Source organism: Neolamprologus brichardi, chromosome 12 (assembly GCF_056152115.1).
Source record: "Neolamprologus brichardi isolate AB-2024 chromosome 12, ASM5615211v1, whole genome shotgun sequence".
NCBI classification, from domain to species: Eukaryota; Metazoa; Chordata; class Actinopteri; order Cichliformes; family Cichlidae; genus Neolamprologus; species Neolamprologus brichardi.
Genome location: NC_142115.1, coordinates 12137211 through 12157132, shown reverse-complemented (window position 1 = coordinate 12157132; position 19922 = coordinate 12137211). Strand labels below are relative to the sequence as shown.

The 19922-nt window shown below is 41.1% G+C and overlaps 2 protein-coding genes across 2 annotated transcripts; both read right to left on the bottom strand.

The window, feature by feature from the left end:
* Nucleotides 1-474: 474 nt before the first annotated feature.
* On the bottom strand, nucleotides 475-4650 carry chmp7 (charged multivesicular body protein 7). The gene is made up of 10 exons (XM_006803168.3): nucleotides 4054-4650; nucleotides 3794-3965; nucleotides 3290-3475; nucleotides 3068-3201; nucleotides 2872-2920; nucleotides 2639-2758; nucleotides 2459-2557; nucleotides 1556-1613; nucleotides 1242-1457; nucleotides 475-1162 (listed from the first exon to the last, which is right to left on the bottom strand). The coding sequence occupies exons 1-10, from the start codon at nucleotides 4314-4316 to the stop codon at nucleotides 1107-1109; spliced, it is 1353 nt and encodes a 450-aa protein (XP_006803231.2). The 5' UTR covers nucleotides 4317-4650; the 3' UTR covers nucleotides 475-1106.
* A 250-nt stretch (nucleotides 4651-4900) lies between these two features.
* lgi3 (leucine-rich repeat LGI family, member 3) lies at nucleotides 4901-15224 on the bottom strand. Its single transcript, XM_006803169.2, has 9 exons — nucleotides 14478-15224; nucleotides 13604-13675; nucleotides 12921-12992; nucleotides 9256-9327; nucleotides 9041-9112; nucleotides 8568-8737; nucleotides 8294-8458; nucleotides 8113-8203; nucleotides 4901-6984 (listed from the first exon to the last, which is right to left on the bottom strand). The coding sequence occupies exons 1-9, from the start codon at nucleotides 14678-14680 to the stop codon at nucleotides 6255-6257; spliced, it is 1647 nt and encodes a 548-aa protein (XP_006803232.1). The 5' UTR covers nucleotides 14681-15224; the 3' UTR covers nucleotides 4901-6254.
* Between the last annotated feature and the right edge of the window lie 4698 nt (nucleotides 15225-19922).

The following is a 19922-nucleotide window of genomic DNA, read 5'->3' as shown; positions in this document are numbered from 1 at the left end:
ACACACTTGGGCCTGTTAGCACTAGCTGAGCATCCTTTAAGTGCCACAGCCTATCCTTAGTATTGTTGCTGACCAGGTCCACAGTGTACCTATAGTCTGATGGCTGCCTCCAGCAGGTTCACTGTACTCAAAGGAGGTCCTGTTAAAGTGGCTGACGAGTGGATACTGTGTGACAGAAGTTTTGGAAAAGCTAGTCATTTCCTAAATATTTACAGTACAACTATATTTAGGGTCACATTTGATGCAAGAAGTACATTTCCTAGTGGGCCTTCCTGTGCCTGTGTGGGCTTCCCTACCCAGTCCAGAGTGCTTTTGTGGTCAATTCTAATAGAAAAATGCTTTATAAATGTCTGCCCAATTCAAATTACACTGACCCACAAGTCTGTTTATTCCAGAGGTGGCTCCAAACAACTACTAAGTAAATGTCTCCTTTGCACAGCCTAAGCACAGGGACCGACGCACGAGCACCACAGATGAGTGATTAAAATAAATTTTATTTTTGATATGGCATATTTGGTTAAACTCACTTAAGGTAGGCTTTTCTCAGTCTTTACAGGTACTCTGTATTGAGACTAAATGCAGTTTTTATAAATCATTTGGCATAACATTCTCTTTACTTTTAGGTTCATATTTACAATCCAAAAGGCCACTTAATGCACTTTACAGGACTGCTATTGATGGACATTTACACACAATAATAAACACACAATAAACAACAAATACAGTTTGTTTTCTTACTCTTCTCAAAAATAGCATAAAATTATGTCCTAGTGGTGACATACCAAAGAGCCTGTTTTAAGGGGTTAAAACATTCACTCCTGACTTGAGAGCATTTGAAAGCGCTCAAGTTAAAAAGTGCGCAGAGGGGAAAATATATTTTTTTAAAGTCCTTTTTGGCATGCCCCCACAATAAGGAAATCTTTTTTTTTTTTCAACGACAAATGACAGAAAGTGCTTTGTTGTCAAAATGGTATTGGCTTCACAATCCCTCAAATCACTACTGAGTATTATTTTAACTTGTACGAATTTGCTTTAATTTCTAAGAGCTTCACTTTGTCTTGATATGCGATGAAGACTTTCAGGCTTGCCACGTCTTGCCTGCTCCGTCACTGTGCAGGATCTAATATCTTGGCTGGCAATGTCAATTTCTTCTGTTGAAAGCCTGGACAGAGAAATGACTGTGTGTTATTTTGAAAGACTTACAACAGCGCTGGACAGAGAACAAAACTCAAAGTGCAAACCTGAATCTGTAAGAGTCAACTGATTCAATTCTTCCTCCAGCTCTTCGGTGCTAATATTCAAGGGGCGTTGAGGTACGTCGGGCAGAGAACTGAGGATGGACTCAGCAGAGGGCTGCAGATTGGTTGCTGGGACTGTGGGTAAACCTGAGACGGAATCTGGCTTTGAATCATTCAACAAAGATTTCAGTTCTTCCTCCAGCTCGTCCATGTCTTCATCTACAGAACAAAAACACAAAAAGACATGATTAACTTAGAGCTCTATTAAAATCAGATATAAAGCATCTTGTAGATACAGCTCAAACAGAATGACTTACCTGCAATAGTCACACCGCTGGATATAGTCTGGTTCACCTCATCTTGAGTGTCACATAACTGTTTACAGAGAGGATACATGAAGATTGTTAAATGCTGGGGTTAACTAAAGTGGATCTATTATGCATTCTCCTTATGTTTTTGTCATTCATATATTGTTAGAGTGATGCATTCTCATATTAAATATGACTAAAGTTTCAAGTTATGAGGTCAGTCATCATGTAAATTTTAAGAAAAAGTATAAAATAACCACTTAAGACTTTAGTCCAACAATAATTGAAGTAACTTAACCATGCTGTCATATAATAACACTGAAAAGTATTTTCTACCTGGGTTGTTGTATTTTGTATTCTGTTTTTGCACCATGTGATCACATCAGTAATTTCTATCCACCCTTTGCTTATCTTGTCATACGGAGTGCAGTCAGCACGTGCTCGGGGAGCGCTTGGTGGAGTAATTTGTTTACATTTGAGTTGCACATCCCCAGTTGCTATCATCTCCTCCACCATGGCCTGTTCGTACTCAGTGATGTTTTTTGTACAGTGAAAACACATTTACTTGTTGTTTTCATATTTAGCAGGAATTGTGCTTTGTTGGAGTTTTTTTTTGAAGCAGTTCCCTTTTTAGGTGCTTTGTTATGCTGCTTTAGAGATGGTGGTGACTGCCAAAGTGGAGCCAGTGAGAACTGATAATGTTATCAGAGTTGCTAAATTCTTATCAATTCCCATCCCTAAGTATATCTAATATCAGCACTGATACCACTACTTTTAACCTATTAAAGGCAGCTTATGTAGGGGAGAGCTGTGTGTCATCATCAGTTTGCAAATTCTGAACACATCATAATGAGTCCCACTTAAAAACAATAAAACATGCAATTAAGTTGAACATAAAAAGAAGTTGTGTACCTCCTGGATTTGATCCACAAGGCTCTCAGCGCGCTCCACAGTCACATCTTTGAGAGAGAGCCTCAGGGCAGCCACTCCAGCCTGATATGCTTGCATAACCTAAAGACATGACAACAACAAGCTTGGTTATAAACAGCTGTACAATAAGGCTGTGGCAGCTCCTGTTAGTGTTGCCCTTACCATCTTATCACTCTGTGACTGGGCTATTCGATCCAGGATTTCCCTGATGGACTCCAGCTTGGCAAATAAGTTGTCTGCTCTCTTTTCTACCCTCTTGCGGCCTCTCAAACACCTCAGTGCCTTTTTGGATTGACAGCAAACATAAATAGGTGTTGTGACTGCCATCATATATTTGGTTGCAAGTGCTTAAATTACTTTTTTTTGTTTTTTAAACAGTCAATATTACTAATAACCTGTGATTTCTTCCCTTCTCGCAGCAGAATCCTTGCTTCCTCTTTGCACCTGCAATTAGATCACGTAAAGCAATTTTAGCAACAATCTGTCTTTCTGAATCACTGTTCCTAAAAAAAAATTTTTTTTTTAAAGAAATCTGATGACATAAAGTAGCACACAAACCGAATCAATCGTTTATTATAAAATGTGAGTTACTTGTCAGCCTCGAGGCCCAATTTCTCAACCCGCTCTCCAAGCAGTTTCTCACTGCGCTGCAGCTGATAGATGCCTATGTCCACGTCACTAACCGCAGACACGCGGTCCTGTCCAGATAGACAAAACTTAACAATCTGGAAGAGAAAACACAGAGAGATTCCTTACATAAAGATGTCGCTGAAAATGTCAAATGTGCAGATTGTTAATGGTGGGCAGACTTACCTTCTCGCCTTCGTGCAACGAAACCATGACTTGCTTGTCCCTCTGCAGCTGCAGGAGCGCCATGCATAGGGTGCTCTCATCAGCACAGATGTTAGCGGAGAGGGTGCAGAGATCTTGAAATGACACAATGGAGCAGCTTGAAAATTCACTTCTGCGGTAGACCCTGAGTAATTCTGCTGCTTTCTCCTGGGGAACAAAAAGAGAATTTTGTATTTTAATGGCTGCCAAATACTGGAGAAATGGAAAGAGAAATCCCTCATCCTAGCTGCAATTCAAAATATGCAAGATGCATTTAATTTGGCTCACTAATATGCAGCATCAGGGCTTGACATCTACTGCAATATAAAACTTAAAGTGCATTATGGGAGATCAAGATAGGAAATGCGCACAGTAATAACTTAGAGAAGTTATTGACAGTATAACTAAAAATGTAAAAATCTCAGTGGCTTGAATGTATGGATGTCAGCTGCTATGAATATGTGAACTTTAATGAGAACAACAAACCTTTACTAGTTCAATAATGACAAAAGACTCCTCCAAATGCACCCGGCTGCTACCCAAAAGAGCCGAGAAGGTCCACTTTAGAGGCTTTACTAGCAGCAGACCCACACCCCAGGACAACCAGCCACAGTCCACATTAGCAGCAAACTCCGACTCCCTCTGGATCTTCCCGCATCTGTCCGCCGAAAAAGAAAAATACAGACAATCTAAGTAGACTGGCCCAGACTGGCAGGCTTAGTGAGGGGGGACAGAGATTCACTTACGTGGCCATGGACTGGATGACAGTAGCCAAGCCAAGCGGTGACTTTTCTTTTCTCTTGAAGATTTTGTTCAGTTCCTGCAGATTGACACAGACGGTGCGGCGGTCCTTGCAGCTCTTCACGATCAGAGCCGTCCAGAAGTCCATCTTACTGTCCCAGTCCGTAGTGTTGACGTCTCGGTTCTCCTTGAAGTCGGAGAACATAAAATTCATCCGCTCATCGTCGTCCCACTCGAGGGGGAGCGTAATTTCAGCGGAGTTCGACATTTGTAACACACAAAGCTAAAGTTTCAGTAAACCTGCTAGCTTGCTGTTGTTGCCAAGCGGACAGCTGAGGCAGCTAGCTTAAAACCGAAGCAGCGTTTGGTTAGCTAGCAACATCCACCAGGAGCCCTTTAAAAAAGAGCCAGAATATCACCGCTTAACGTTTAATAACATGTAAGTCCAAATATCGCCTGCTGGGTAAATCCTACCACTCACATGCCACCTGCCACAGCAAACCGAGCTGCTTAACCATTAAAAAAATATCTCGCTAACGCGAGCTATTGTTTCACATTCCAACAACAACAATGTGTGGTAACATGAGTTCACAATTCTCAGCCGTACGGAGAGGCGGCAGCAGTCGTTCCACTGCGTAAAAACGTCAAGTCGACCCACAGGGACACCCCGAACAACAAAGCAAGCGCCCCTTCAACTTGCTCGTGAATGCGGTTGCGCCGCTTATGAGCACACGAGAGGTACGCAACGTCTCTTAATGGAGTCTATGGACATTACCCATCATGGACCAGATTTCACAGTGTAAATGAAGGTGTGTCCCAACGCATAACCACATAAAATACAAGACACAAGACTATTTGGAGCCCATATTTAATTAATTATAGGATTTAATTATACAGCCATCCCAGTCATGTGCAGATGTACACAGCAAGAATTAATACAGTTTGTGACTGTTCAAAGCATAGACTGCGACAGGATCTTGACCTTGTCTTATAATTCAGTGATTTTGTTATAGTTCCATAGAGAGTGTCGGATAGTTGGGAAACGTGAAAGGATGGAGTTTAAATACCTGGGATCTACCATCCAAAGCAACAGACAATGCACAAGAGAGGTAAAGAAGAGAGTGAAGGCAGGGTGGAGCGGGTGGAGGTGTGAGAGGCAGTTAGTTTGGAGACAAGAAATGACAGAAAGACAGGAGGGCAAGCTGTCAGAATTAGAAATGAACACGTGGAGACAGAGTTAGACAGGCGACGCTGGTTGGGACATGTGCAGAGTAGAGATAGTGGGTATACTGGACAAAGATGTTGAAGATGGAGCTGCCGGCCAGGAGGAAGGTTCAGACCGCAGAGAAGATTCACAGAGGTAGTGAAAGAGGAAAAAAACAGAGGGTTGGTGTGACAGAGGGGAATCCTAGGGATGGGATGAAATGGAGGCAGATGAGCTGCTTTTGTGACGGGAGCAGCCAAAAGAAGTAGAAAGAGAGACGGTATAGTATTGCTCCCACAAATCCCAAAGTTTTGTACATGACCTCCAACTCAGCCATTATTTAAATCCCAATGTCATGAAAAACAGGGAAATCTGCAGCATAACAAAATCAATGAATGTCTGTGTAAACTCATCTTATAAACATCTTAAGAAAATCGAACTGCCCAATGCTCAAGTAGGTCTACGTAGTTTCTGTGTTTAGTTTGTTTCTCATGCGTCCTCAGATCTGCTCTGACCCTTTGTTAGAAATGCAGATTCAAAAACAGATCCATGAATATCTCATTTGTAAAGATAAAGATAGTCAAGGATTGATGTTATTGCATTGTTTTATAGAGATATACAATGTCATGCAAGTAGCTACTCAGATCAGCTAGCCAAGATGTTGGAAGTTAGAAAACTGATGAAGATTTACTGTCAATTGTACAATTACCAGTGAATGATCCAGTAGATGCACATGCATCTCATTGTCACATTAGTACGATATACAACGTAATCCAAAAACAACATTACCTGGACACTTGTGTTATTAAGTCAAAGAACATGTTATTCTTTCAGATATCAAGGGATAGTGCATAAAAATAGTTTAAATACTCATTTAATTAATTGCCTCGCTTAAAACATCAGAGGAAACAGCAGACTTTTATTTCCATGGCAAAAACAGTCTTTTACTCATTTGGCACGTTTGACACATATCCAGGAACACCTCTTGTTGCTCTCTCGTGTCTACTTGGCACTGAGATCCACCACCAGGTGCTGGTAGGCTAGGGTGTTGCCTTTGAAGCTGGCGGCAAGCAGGATATCCTTGTTGTCCACAGACACCAAATTGAACCCCCTTGGGGCTCTCATGTTGAGCTCTTGGAAGGGCTGAAAGCGCTGAGTGAGGTCATCCCACAGGTATACCCTGGAGAAGGAGAAATCGCTTCCAAGAATGAGGTACTGGCGAAGGCCCACGATGAAAGGATACACTGCCATTGAGCCCCTGGAGGGGAGAGTCTGGATTTCCACAAAACGCTGCCCTTCCCAGCGGAGGATCTTGGAGTCACCGATGAAGCGTGTTAGACAGAGGTAAAGAACTTTCCTCACCCAGAAGTGCTTAACCATCTGTACATCGGCCAGCTCTGTGATCTGCGAGTGGAAAGCAAACTGTTTTTGGCTTCGGTTCCACTGGTAAACCACCGGTGGTTGAGAGGCGCTGGAGAGGATGAGATGAGGCTTTCCCCCAACGTCAAGGAACTCGACGTGGGTGTCTCGATGCCAGGGATGGAGGGACTGGTGGGAATAGAAACCGTTGCTGTACCACCGATAAATGCTAGTGGAGCCCGCCTTGGAGCTGTCTGCTACCACAAAGTACCATTCGCCGTCCAGCTGGAAGGTCTCCACAAAGTTGGGCTTCCTTACCCGACTGGTGTCAATGTCTTGGATCTTTACAAAGCGCTGTGGGTCCTCTTCCCACCTGTGTTAGCAGAAATGCTGTCAGTGCATTCCCAAAACTTTAAACAATTAGATCAAAAAGTTAGATGAGTGGTTCACTGACTCTTTTATCACATCTTTGATAAAGGTAAGAGCAGCAGGTCAGCTTAGCCTTGCAGAAAAGCTGCAAAGCATCAGTAATTTTAGGCTATGAGGTGAAAATATTTTGATAAAACCTTGTGTGACTGGTTGCTTCATCTGGCAGCAGATCACTGCTTTCACACTGTGATCTGAGGAGTCTGTTTTACATTATAAAGGTAAAAATACACCTGCCAAGCAGTATTTATTTTCAAACAAACTGCAGCTTGTACTGCTGAACACTCACTGTAACTGACAGCTTACTGCTAACACGACTGCTTCTTGCCACAAGCCACTAACCGCAGCCCTAGCTAGGGGGCAGTGTGGCTATTGAGAGGTGGGTCAGCTGTTTGCTCCTCTTGCGGACTGCAGAGTCTAATGAATGGAGCTTGAGCTACTCCATTTGCACTCTGAACTTGGTCAAGCTTCATCCTTGTACCTACCTCTCAGAAATCTTTTTCACTAGTGTGACGGCTTTCTGCCAGAAAGGCTTTGCAAAGACAGGAGAGGTAGTACATAAAGAGACAAACGTGCCCACATTAGAATGACATTATAGTGGATAAATGGCAAACGTGGGTTTGAATTCCACAGTAAACCTAAATTTAGTGTTGATTTTTTTTTTCAAAGGATCTGTGTTTCAGTTTTCAGACACAGTTTAAGAACCAAAAGTACTTGGATAAGTTTAGACAACAAAACTATTGGTTATGGTTAAGAAAGAATCATTGTTTGGGCTAAAACAGACCCTTTCACACTCTTATCCAAGTGTCAGAAAAACCTGGCATAAAGTTCTAAAGACAATATTGACCTGTGTGTGTGGATCTGTGGCGTTCCTGCACTATTTAAAGCTCCATTGATTCTCCCTGTTTCCCTGTATTTACTCAAGCTTCAAATTTACCCAGCAGATATTAGAGTGGAGTTACTCTCTCAAAATAAAGGGAAATAAAGCACTATGTACTTAGCTGCTCATATTTAATATACTGGAGACATTTTACAGGTCCCTAGTGGTATGTGAGAAATAACTAACAAATCTTACTTGTATATGTGAGATCCACCGAAAAGTTGAGCCACGACCATGTAAAGTGTGTTGTTAATCACCACGGGTTTGCAGTACACGGCGGAACGAGCTTCAAGAGAGACAAAGTCAAAAAACATCAGGACCCGTTCCTTAACACAGCGCTGTACACACTCATATGCCTTCATCCTCAGCAACTTACAGGTAATGTTGTGAAACCTCCTGAAAACCATTTCCACGTGATCCCATATATATAGGGTGCAGAACCCCGAATCAGGCTGAGCAAAGGCCACAAACTGATCTCCATTGAACTCATAGGACTCAACTGACACAGAGTGGAAAGGGAAGGTTTCGTACACGGCAAAATCTGTAGGAGGAGAAACCAGAGGCAGCGTCATGGCCAGAGACATAAGAGAAGTCTAAGTAGTCAGTCAGGAGTTCAGTCTTAGTAGTCTAATAAAAGATTAAGGTTAAACCTGCACTGATGCAGTTGAAGTCTCGTGGTGTAAGGTCGCGGATTCTGCGTCCCTGGAATTCAAAGGGGCTGGCGCAGTATATGGCAGGAACAGAAGTGTTGGTCTTCTCCATCCAGTCTACAAGCCACTTGATTTTACAGTCACAGCGGAAAGAGTTCCCACGCAGGTCTCTAAGTAGCAGGTGGGGATCAGGGAAAATATGTGAAGTTCAGTCTTGAAAGCTCAAACTTAAATCTTTCAGCAAAGAGTGCAAATCAAACAGTTCATTTTTTAAAAACGTGTGTGTTTCAAACAAGAACCGAAATAGAAACAAAGCTCATGCTCCAGTCAGACAGCTCTGTGGACCATTTGGCTGGAGTGTGGCGCTCCACTGAGGCCTCGGGGGAATCTGAGCAAACCACTGTTCATAGTGACAGACTGTAGGCTCAAAGCACTCGAGATGTTGAGGCGGATTTCAGTGTGGGCGCACTTACAGATCTGTGAGGATGTCTAGATGTTTGAAGAGATCTCTGGGCAGCTGCTGCAGGTTGTTGTTTGAGAGAGAGCTGAAAAAACAGAGTTGTCATCGTGTCGTGATGTGTAGTAAGCAGTTGGCTGCGTTAGTTGCATATATTCATAGATTATTAGGTCGGTCGTGTTGCTAAGTAACAGGTTCTTTATTGGAAAGCGTTACCAGAAAAGTACTCACAGATGAGTCAGAGATTTGAGTCCTCTGAAGGTATGCTTCGAGAGAGCCTGGATGTCGTTGTTCTCAATGAACCTGAGGAAGGAACAAATTATTCATATGTTACACGGTGATGTTAAACTCTGAAATTCAGCCATTCGCATTGGTCGGAGGCTGTAGCAGCAGCAGGGTTTTCAGGGATTAGTCAATTTTTTTCAAGGGCTGACTTTTTCTTTTGTTTTGTATTTTTTGTATTGGATGCAATCTTATTGAATGGTCCTTGTATTAACTGCAAGGAATTGAAACACTAAATGTTAAAAACTATATTTCCGTCTTAGCTTTATCTGATTAAAATCCACAGTCTTACAGAGAGCTCTGTGTTCAGCATCATTTGATCCTGTTCTGTCTTTGTCTATTGATATCCGAGGACATGCTGTACATCATGTGCAGACTCTCTGGCTGGATATGATATTATTACTTTATTAGAATTCACAGCAGGTAGCGATGGTACTGGCAGTGATGCAGGCCAGCAGCCTGAGGCATAGCCATCATGGAAAGCTGCACACCCCAGAGCATCAGCTAACGACTCTCTAAAGCTCATCGATTCACAGATGGCATATTCATCTTGATCACGCTGCAGAAGCAAAACACTTGCTGTCGCGGGCAAATTTATTTTCTGGTTTACTTTTGGCATTCTTTCCCATACTGCGGAATTCTGTGCAGATTACTGTTATGCACTTCACTGAGAAATAAGATGGCCTCTATGAAGGACCGTTACTGACTAAATGAATATACTTGTGATTGAATTAGTTAATTATTGTATAACATTGAAACTGCTTCTGTATTTATTTAGCTATATATTTTTTTCCATTGACTTTTATCCATCAAATTATTATCTAAAAGTAATTTGTTTACGTAGCTACTTATGTACTATTTTCACATTGCCTTTTTATTTCCCCAAAACTGTTAATAAAACGTATTTCTGTGTTTTATTTTTACACTTTTGCTTTGCTATGTAAAGAGAAAAATGAATTCTTTAATCAAAGTGTGAAAATAAATATGGAAATGAATGCAAATATAAAGAAATATAGACACAAACTGAAACAAACCTGCTAATGTCTCCTACATTTTATATTGGGTTTTTAAAATTATTTATTTATTTGTTATTTTTGCAGTTGTGGTCCTCCATATACATATAGACTTCCTTTAATGAATCCCTGACAGCTCCAATGAAAAAATTATTTTTAAACATAATGCAACAGTAGCACAGTAAGATTCAGTTTATTAGTTTGGAAAATATGTTATTTCTATTTCAAAAATACAGCGCTGTGCAAAACTCCTCATTTATTTATGTTTTACCAAGAAATGGGAGGGGCAGCGATTTATTGAAATGGGTAAACATAAAAGAAATATGGAAATGGAGTATATAAGGAAAACACAATATATATTTATAAAATCAATATTTGGTATGAGAATAGTTCTCCAAGCTTCTTTAAAGACATTCAAAGTTCTTCTTTGGATGTTTGCTGCCTTTTGTTCTGATCTCTGTCACCATGATCCCACGCCGCTTCAATAAGGTTGAGGTTCAGTGGAGGACAATCCATGACCGATACTGTTGCAGTATCTTTTACCTGTCCAGGTATGCTTTCACTGCATTGGAAGTGTCATATTTTGAACTTAATTCTTTTCTGAACTGTCTGCTATGACTGGAAACACACAGTGTTATGACTGACACAGGGACCAGTCAGGAAAGTAGAATATAGAAAGGTTTGTGAGAAAAAGGAGGTCTGAGAGATTTTGGGATACCAAGTGACTGTGAGCTTTGAAAGTAATGAGCAAAATATTGTTTTTGCTTAGTTCAATGGCAATCCATTAAATTTAGACTGATCTGTTCTGCAGAGTTGTGTACCATTTGGAGCTGATGAATGAGTTTTTTAGGTAGACCGACGAGAATGGGATTAAAAATAATCCAAAGAAAAAGGCGTAGTCTGGAAATGTTACACAGGTGGAAGAAGGCTGACAGTTAATAATCACTGAGGTGGGCAGCACACGAGAGAGTATTGTCCAAGGTGAATCCAAGACTTTTGACACTTGTACAAGTGTGGACCCAACAACTATCTATAGAGACAACAAAAGGGTAGATTTTTGAAAGCAATTACTTTGAGCCAATAAGGATAACTTCACTTTTATTGCCATTTAGTTTGACCTGATTGATTGCCATCCAAGTGGTGATGGCCTATAGGCAGGTGGTGGGGATAAAAGGGGGAACATAGGTGTTGGGTTTTTGGAAACATAAAGTTGTGTTTCATCAGCATAGAAATAAAACTGTATTCCAAAATGAGAAACAATTTTTAAGAGAGAAAGGAGATAAATTATTAGTATTATAAATTATGAGTCCCAGCATCTCTGAGGGACACCATGTGTGAATGAGGCTGATAGAGAGCCTTGAACAAACTGTTTCCTGTTTGAAAAGTAGGATGTGAACCATTGTAGTCCTGTGTCCTGGATTCCAATGCTGGCAGTCATTCTAACAGAGGATGGAGAATTATATCAAAATTGGGACTGAATGTCAAGGAGGATGAGGATGATGAGAAGCATGGGATCTGATCCAAAAAGGAGGTCACCAGTGATTTTAACAAGAGCTGTTTGAGGTTATTGAATATAAGGTTATTCCATTTGTCTCATCCAAGCTGAGTAATTTGTTGATTATCTGTAAGTATCTGTAAGTATTGAGCCAATCTACATGCACAGGCAATTCAATTTTCTTGGACAGCCATTTGAGTCATCCCACAGGTTTAGGCTGACAGAGCTCAGAGGTGTATCATGAAGAAGACTCTGACAGTGCGTGTTTTAAATAGATCCAGCGAGTTGAATGCACAGGTTAAACTGTAATCATAGTTATTTACCAAAGCAGCAGCAGAAATAAAGGGTGAGGAAATAAATAAACTGGTGAGTGTGGTGAGATTAATGCTTTTGAGGGGGAAGTGTCATGTTTCTGTTGAGATTTTTTAGAGGCAAAATATTGTCACAGAGGGTAAGCTTTGATCTGAGATGGGAAACTCCACAGCATTAAAATGAAAAGGTGTGACCCCAGAACGGCAGACTAAATCGAGCGTATAGCCCTTAATGTGGGCAGGAAGATGAACACATTTTCAAACAGATCTAACAAAGATTGAAGCTATCCAGGGTGAAAATAAAATCTTGTCCAGAAGCATCAGTAGCTTTATTAAAATTAATATTAAAATTAAAATTATATTTGTGAGTAACTACATAAAGGTCAGCAAAATTGTTTAGTGAGTTTAGTAATAAAACATTAAACAAAGAAAACAAAATATTTCAGGTCCAAGGACTGAACTGAAAATGAGAGAAAAAGCAGCCAATGTCCAAAAAAAACCAAAAAAAAAAAAACAAAGGACTTTGAGAAAGCCTGGAGAACTATTGATCAAAACCACTTTACGAAATCACAAGAAAATCTGGAAGCAAAATATACAGAAATGAGGGGTGACTGGAGATTTTTGCTCTGTACTATACAAACTCTTGTTTTAAAACAAAAACCAAAGATACTATTTTTGTTATCAGTGCATATAAGACAGTAAACTGAAATATGATACTACAATGAATTTCATTGCCTTAAAGACTAAATGAATAAAATAAAAGTAATTTGCAAATGAGGAAAGTGAGACACTCACAGGTACTGCAGGTGAGCCAGACCAGCAAAAGCATCATCAGTTATAGAAGTGAAGGTGTTGGAATTCAAGAGTCTGCGCAAAGAAGGAAAAGTTAAATCACCTTATTGTTAGAGTTCTACATGTCCAACAACAGAAGACACAAAGCAGCTGGTTGCCATTTAAAGTGTCTAAAAAAAACAACCAAAAAAGCCAATGTCCTGCAATCCTAAAACGATTTGTCACAATTTCAGTGTGTAAATCTCAATGCAAGGCAAACGTTTTCAACAATAACACATTAGGACTATAAGTAGACGCACAAATGCAGATGTGCACATGAGCGCCTTACTTATGATTGCATCTGAGGACATAAAGGCCCTTTTGTTTAGAAGAGCACAAGTGAAGGGAGTCAGTCATTGGCAATGACACTGATACAGAGCCACTTAACCCTTATTACTTGCGCTGTCACCACTGTTTTCAATAACCATTCATTTCTAGTACAGTGGCTCAAGTCCTTTCATTGTCCCTGCTAAACAAAAGATGCCCGCGTGCTGTATGAAAGCGTACCTGTGTGACAAAGCGCCGTGACAGTGTGTGTGCATTTTATAAAGGGGGTAATAGCTGTATACTGGTTGCTTGAGAGCTTGTGAGTCAAAAGTTTGCAATGTTGTGCAGTTTTAAGGGTGTAGTGCGGTCAGGCAACTCACAGGAACTGCAGCAAGTGAAGGTGTGAGAAGGCTCCCTCAGGGATCGTAGTGAAGGCTGCGTTCACCATTGTCCTGTGTAGACAAACAACAGCAGATGTCATCAGATGTGTCACACGCCATGTTTGTATTTAAGGGTTGAAAACACCATATTCTTAATATTTACTGCACCATTTCTTTGTCATTTTATAAGCCCGTCATCTTTGCCTGTCATGTGCTTGCAGCTTGAATTGCAGTCGTGGATGCATCATTCGATAAACTAGGCCAACACAACTTTACTTTTTTCTCTTACTAAATGAAGGCACCACCACCAGCCCGTGCTCTTCAATTCCCTTGACCCAACAGTCAAACACCAGTGATGGGGGTTAACATCATCAGTGCCTTGTAACCTTTTCGGTGAAACATAACCTTGCCCCAGTCAAGCTTTCACTCCTCATTATTTGTGCTCCATTTACCGAGCAGCTCTCTGTGCCCTCTTCAAGATTAAATCTCTCAGAGGAGAAGCAGGTCTCCTGCAGGGAGAGAGGGGAGCTATTGTTAGTATTCCTCCCTGGAGCTTGATAGGATTTTTACTGCCGTGCTCCCTCAACTAAGTTTACCATGCCTTCGCCGTAAAGGGACATTATTGTCACTGTTACATAATACTGCCAATGCAGAGGCGCGCTGCATTGTGAAAACATCAGCAGGAGACGCACCTTTGTTCACTTTAAAGTAACTAAAAGGCAAGCGAGGGGTTTTTCATGCATCATTACATAACGCAGGGTGACATCAGTGATGTAGCCGTCGGTGCCAGCCTGCAGACTGCCGAGATTTCACACAGGTTAAGATAAAGATGCTTCTGCTGAGCGAGAGGGAAACATATAAACAAAGAACTCACAGAGAGATGATTCCAGGGGGGAAACTCTTGGGGATAGCCTTGGTATCCACACAGAAGGCACTGTCTTTGGTGCAGGAACAGGTTGCAGGGCAGCGGGGTATCTTTGGGGCTCTCCTGCTGTCTGACTGCCCCGGCAGGCAGAGAAACAGACACAGAACCAACAAGCAGGCTAGCCTCACCCATCTTGGTCCGATTTCGAGCATCGTTGGTCGGGAGGAAAGGGGAGCTGTGAGTGAGCTTCTTCTTAAAGTTTTAGATCAGTAGCAAGTGGCGTGTTTGAGAGGCGGTGGTCAGCCTGCCTACAACACAAGCGCACGAAAGACAGAGAAAGAGAGAGAGAGAGAGATAAGATGGGATGTGGGTGAGAGAGGAAAGGAAGGTAGAAAGGAGGGAGAATAAGGGTAATCCTGTGTATCCTCGGTGGGCGTGGGTGCTCTGCAGCCTCCCTGGATCTGTGCAGTCTTTTTCTGTGTCCCTGTCAGGAGCTGCTGCCAGGATGCACACTGCAGGAATGATGAGCGAGGCTCCTTTCTCTCCACCAGGACCTGTTTGCAGTGCCGCTGACAGTGAATTATTTACTATTACGCATGCAGAAAACCTCTAAAACAGCGGCAGCAGCAGGGAGAGATGAGAGGGTCTTGTAGGAGACGTCTCATCAGGTGCAGAATCCTGTCAAGCTTCTGCAGTCAGGAGAGCAGACAAGGAGGCATCAAAGACACAGGCAATATGTGCGTGCATGACTTCATGTGTCAGTGGTTGTATGTGTGGGAGGGTGTTTTTATTCTGTCAGCTTCTAAACAGCAGCCAGTGCTGAGATTTCTCTTATTTTGAAGGTATTAAAATAAACATGACTCAAAAAGAAGGAAGAGAAAAGTGAGAAGGAGAATATGAATGCTACCCAATATACAGAAGTGTATTATTATGTTATGAAATAATCTGAAATGAGTTTCTCAATCTCGGCAGTCAAATGTGTAAGTAAACAGGAAAAAGTGTAATCAGTAACAACAATGGCTGAAAAACAAACCCTTGTTTTTTGTGTGTTATTGCTACAGATTGTTTATATGGTGATACACGTTGCTTTAATATATTCAAATATATAATGCAGGTAATGGGGATCAGAATAAACAAATGTGCAATATGAAACTGTTGGACACTTCTTAGACTCATCAATTACAAATATAAGAAAAGTGTACTATTTCTTTGTGTTGACACAACTAAAACCACTGTCTACACAGCAATTACCCTAAAAGTAAGTTCCATCACCTAATTTTTTAGGTGAGCTTTAGATTTTCAAAAAAGTGTTTTCAATTAAATAATAAATTGAAATCTTAATTGCTTAAATGTTGTAAAACACATACTTACTACTGCTAAATGCAATAAAATGCACAATGGGAGCTATAAGAGCTTCTCTTTGTGCCTTTCTACAAAAACAAATATTTTTTTCTCTGGAATATTTTCATTTTGTTTATCAAAAGAAGTAGCAGCAGGATTATGAAGATAATCATCTAATATCTGATAAACATCAGATTGCCAGTGTGAATTAGACGTAATCCCTGTCAAACTCAGTACTGCCTCCAGACACCAGGTGGTGCTGTTGTCAATAAAATGTGCAGCATGTTTAGGGCTGTCAGCTGCACTGTGGCCAAGTAGCTGGTGGCAGGGGCTGCAACCTCAGTGCCAGGCATTACCAGCTTTCCTGCACAACGACTCTGTTGTCACTAGTGCAGAGACCCTGCGACGTGCTGTCTGTCCAGGTCTCAGCACATTATTTCCAACCCAGACGCACAGCATGTGGTTTTAATCATCTGATTCAAAGAAGCAGCTCTTTGTACTTTTTTTTTTTTTAAAGTAGAGGGTAACTCTTAACAGACACATGTAACCAAAAGTGTGATTTTGCTTTTGTTTTTTCAGTCCCATATTCTCTTCTGATTTACTGTATGAAACACAATCAAACCCATTACTTGATGTCCAAAAGCAGAAAATACCAAAAAATGTCTGAATGGGGCATATATTTGTTTTGCCTTGGGACAGTCTGATTCATATCTGTGAGCAGCTTCTAAAGAGTGTAGTGTTTTTGAAAAAAAAAATCTTCAAACCCGTGAAGCTGCAGCAACAGCTTTCCAGAAGCAGTTACAAAGTTGGGTGGTGTCTCTTTTGTGCCTGATCCAGTTTAGGAATGCCATTTCCTGTACAGTAGCTATTTTTATTGTTTATTTTCTTTTGTACTCCGTGTGGCATGTTTGCACTTGTCTCGTTTTTTTTGTGCTAACTGTATTTGTAGATTTATGCAAGTTATGCCAAGTCAGGAGCAGTTAAGTCCTTGCAGAGCTCCACCCAATCCAAAACCTCCGGTGGGAACCAGCATAATTGCATGGCATAAAGAAGGGAGCATGAAACAGCAGCTGGAAACCCTAACGTGGCCCATGCGGAGGAATCTGAAATGCTGCTGAGCTTAATCCACAAAATTCTCCCCATACAAGTGTACTTAGTAAATCATAGGTCTCAGTTTTAAATACTGTTTTGGAAAAATGTGCTGTGTGAATTCAGTCGATCATGACATCAGAGCATGCATGATTTCAGTGTCTTAAACAATGAACCCTTAAAAAAAATTAAACACTGAATTGCTTTGTTTGCCAAGACATAGATGAGAAGTCTTCCAGTCAGCTTTGGTCATGATGTGAGTGTACCCGCAGCAGGCTTTTAGTTCGGCTTAGAACAAAGTATCACTCAGTTTTAGACGTGCATCAAAGTGGCACCAAGCTTACAATCTACAGTAATGTACAAAAAAAATGTCGCCCCTCATTTCTTTATATTTTGCTGTGAGAAGTGATGTTGAGCAATAGTTCTCCAGGTGTACTGCAAAGTTGATCTTTGGATATTGGCTGCTTTTTCACTCATCGTCAGTCCAGTCCTTGTATCTGACCCTTTCTCAAAGGAATCTTTTTTGCTTGTCAAGCCACTTAACACTGACCTGTGGATCAATCAAGCATTTAAAAAAGGCACCTAAATCAAGGGATTGGCAAAGAAGCAAATTTAAATTGTATCTTTAGCCACTTTGTTATTAGCAGACTAAATTATTTATTCCAAATTCTTTAGTTTATTCCATGAAAAAAAATGCCAAAGATAACACAGTCTGACAGCTTTAAAATATTATTTTCTTATCAACAAGATTACTCACAAGGACATATTAGCCAGAAATGTGGCTCGGGTTTTTAGGGCGGAGTGCAGTGTGTTTTTAAAACATTCAAATTGTCAGCAGTATTTACAGAGGAGGTCAGGGGAGAGGTACAGCAGTGTCTACAGCCATATGTAAAACACAGTGGAGGCTCTGTCATAGTTTGTGCAGTCAGATTTTGATTAACCATGTAGTACCAATAAGTGTCAGATTGGCAGTGGTTTCATCCTTCAGGATGCTAATCATCCCAAACATACTGCTAATGCAGGAAACGCATACATATAGAAAAATACACACACGTATTATTGAAGCAGTGTGGCTGTGTTGAAGAATAACCGTGGTCATACCTAATATTGACTTTCAAGCTTAGTAGAACTTTGCAAACTCTGTTTTTTCACATATATACTGTATACATACATGGAAATCCGTGTATGTTTGCATGTTTCAGTAAACTGCCGCACCTACTTCCTATTTCCCTAGCAAAATATAAAGAAACAAGGGGTGGGTCAAGAGTGTTACACAGCACTGTGAATCTCAACAAGAAGCAAATAATACTACAGCTTTTGTGTGTGTGTCATCATTTGTTTAATATCGCATCTCTACCCATTTTTAGCCCTCCTTTTGGTCTCTACCTATTCCAGAGGAATATATGCCTGTCTGCTTGTTTCTGGCTGTGATTAAAGCAGTTCAAATGAAGCTGTGCATAACATTTGTGGCCTATATAGCAAACACTGAGCAAAAACTGTCTATAAAGCACTATTAAACAGAAAAAAGTTGCACACTGTCGCATCATTTTCACTTTTAATTATTCATAGTTTTGTTTTGATTAGTTAGTTATAGCCAGCAGAAATAAATAATTTGATATTTTTTCTCATAAGACGAGTAGAACATGAATAATCCAAGGCTTATTCTGTAACTGCATTAACAGCCCAGAGGATAAACTTCGAGGACTGTGCTTCTACAGGCAGTGCATCCTTAGCACATCTCTCAGTCAGGAATTATATGGAATTAACAGCTGTGCCTTTTGAACTGCTTTGTTTCATATCAGCCCTTCGGGCAATCAAGGAAAGTTCAGCCAAGTTACCACTCACTCTGAGAGCTCAACATTAGGGGGAACACTTGCTGAGTTTGGCAAAAATTAGTCATCGAACATTACAAGTGTTCTCGTCTGCCAAACTCTCACCATCCCATTATATCCTCTGCTGTCTGGCACGAAGGTGTTCTAAAATCCAGACTTTTCACCTCTTCTCCCCAAAGCCCTGCCTTACCGGGAATCAACCCTATTTGGACAACTGGAACTTTACATCACAACTCTGTTGAACAGCGTTCCCGTTCTCCTCCGTTTCAAACCCACATCCCATTCTGATTATGTGCCAAGCAGCCTGAAAAGACCTCTCTGTCACTCTGTTTCAATTTCTGTTTGGTTTTCATGGTTTGGCATGGTGACTGTTCAGGAAACAGCAAAGAGGAAAAAAAACAGAGTAGGAGGAGAGGTGAAATTTGCTTCACCTCAGTTCTTTTCAGGGAAAATCAGAGCCGCTCCAGGCAGCGGATTCACAAAACTGTCAAGGCTTCAGTCAAACGTGCGCACACGCAGACACGGCGCGGCGTGTGCACTTCCTCTGGAATTCTTTACACGAGTTGATTAACAGAGATAGACAAGGGCACAAATAAACAGGGGATTCTGAGGCATTAAATCATTAGCTTCATCTTCAGGTGTCTCCATTAGGCCGTCGGCGGATTCATGCCAGTAACTGAGTTGGCCGAATTTGAGGACAAGCTAGGCCTGGTGAGTCAGGAGCCATTGATGCATTCACACGTGACCAAAAATTCAATAAAAATTCAATAAGTTAGTAAGTGTCTGTCACAACAGGCCACTTCCGATCATGAATATATCACGTTTGAACCTGTCGCAGAGTCGCAAACATGCCAGTAAAACTGATAATCATTTTATATAAGACAATAAAGCTAGAGCTCTCAGTCAGGTGTTACTACTCCAACTAAGCCAGTAAAATGGAAAGCAAGGGGCAGAGCACAAGCAGGCTGGATACTTTCAAGGTTTCCTCCCAAACTGTGCCAAGAAAACAACCATTCCAAATTGCTCTAATTCCTTGCCCTGCTATCTCCAAGTGAGGCACAGTCGCTGGAAGGTATGTCAGCCCATCTCATCCTAGGCTCAATTCAATTAAAGAGAGTACAAAGACATATGGCTCGGGGGCAAGCGATATGATTAGAGTCTTCTGTACGAGGACGCCGCAGCTTTGATTCAT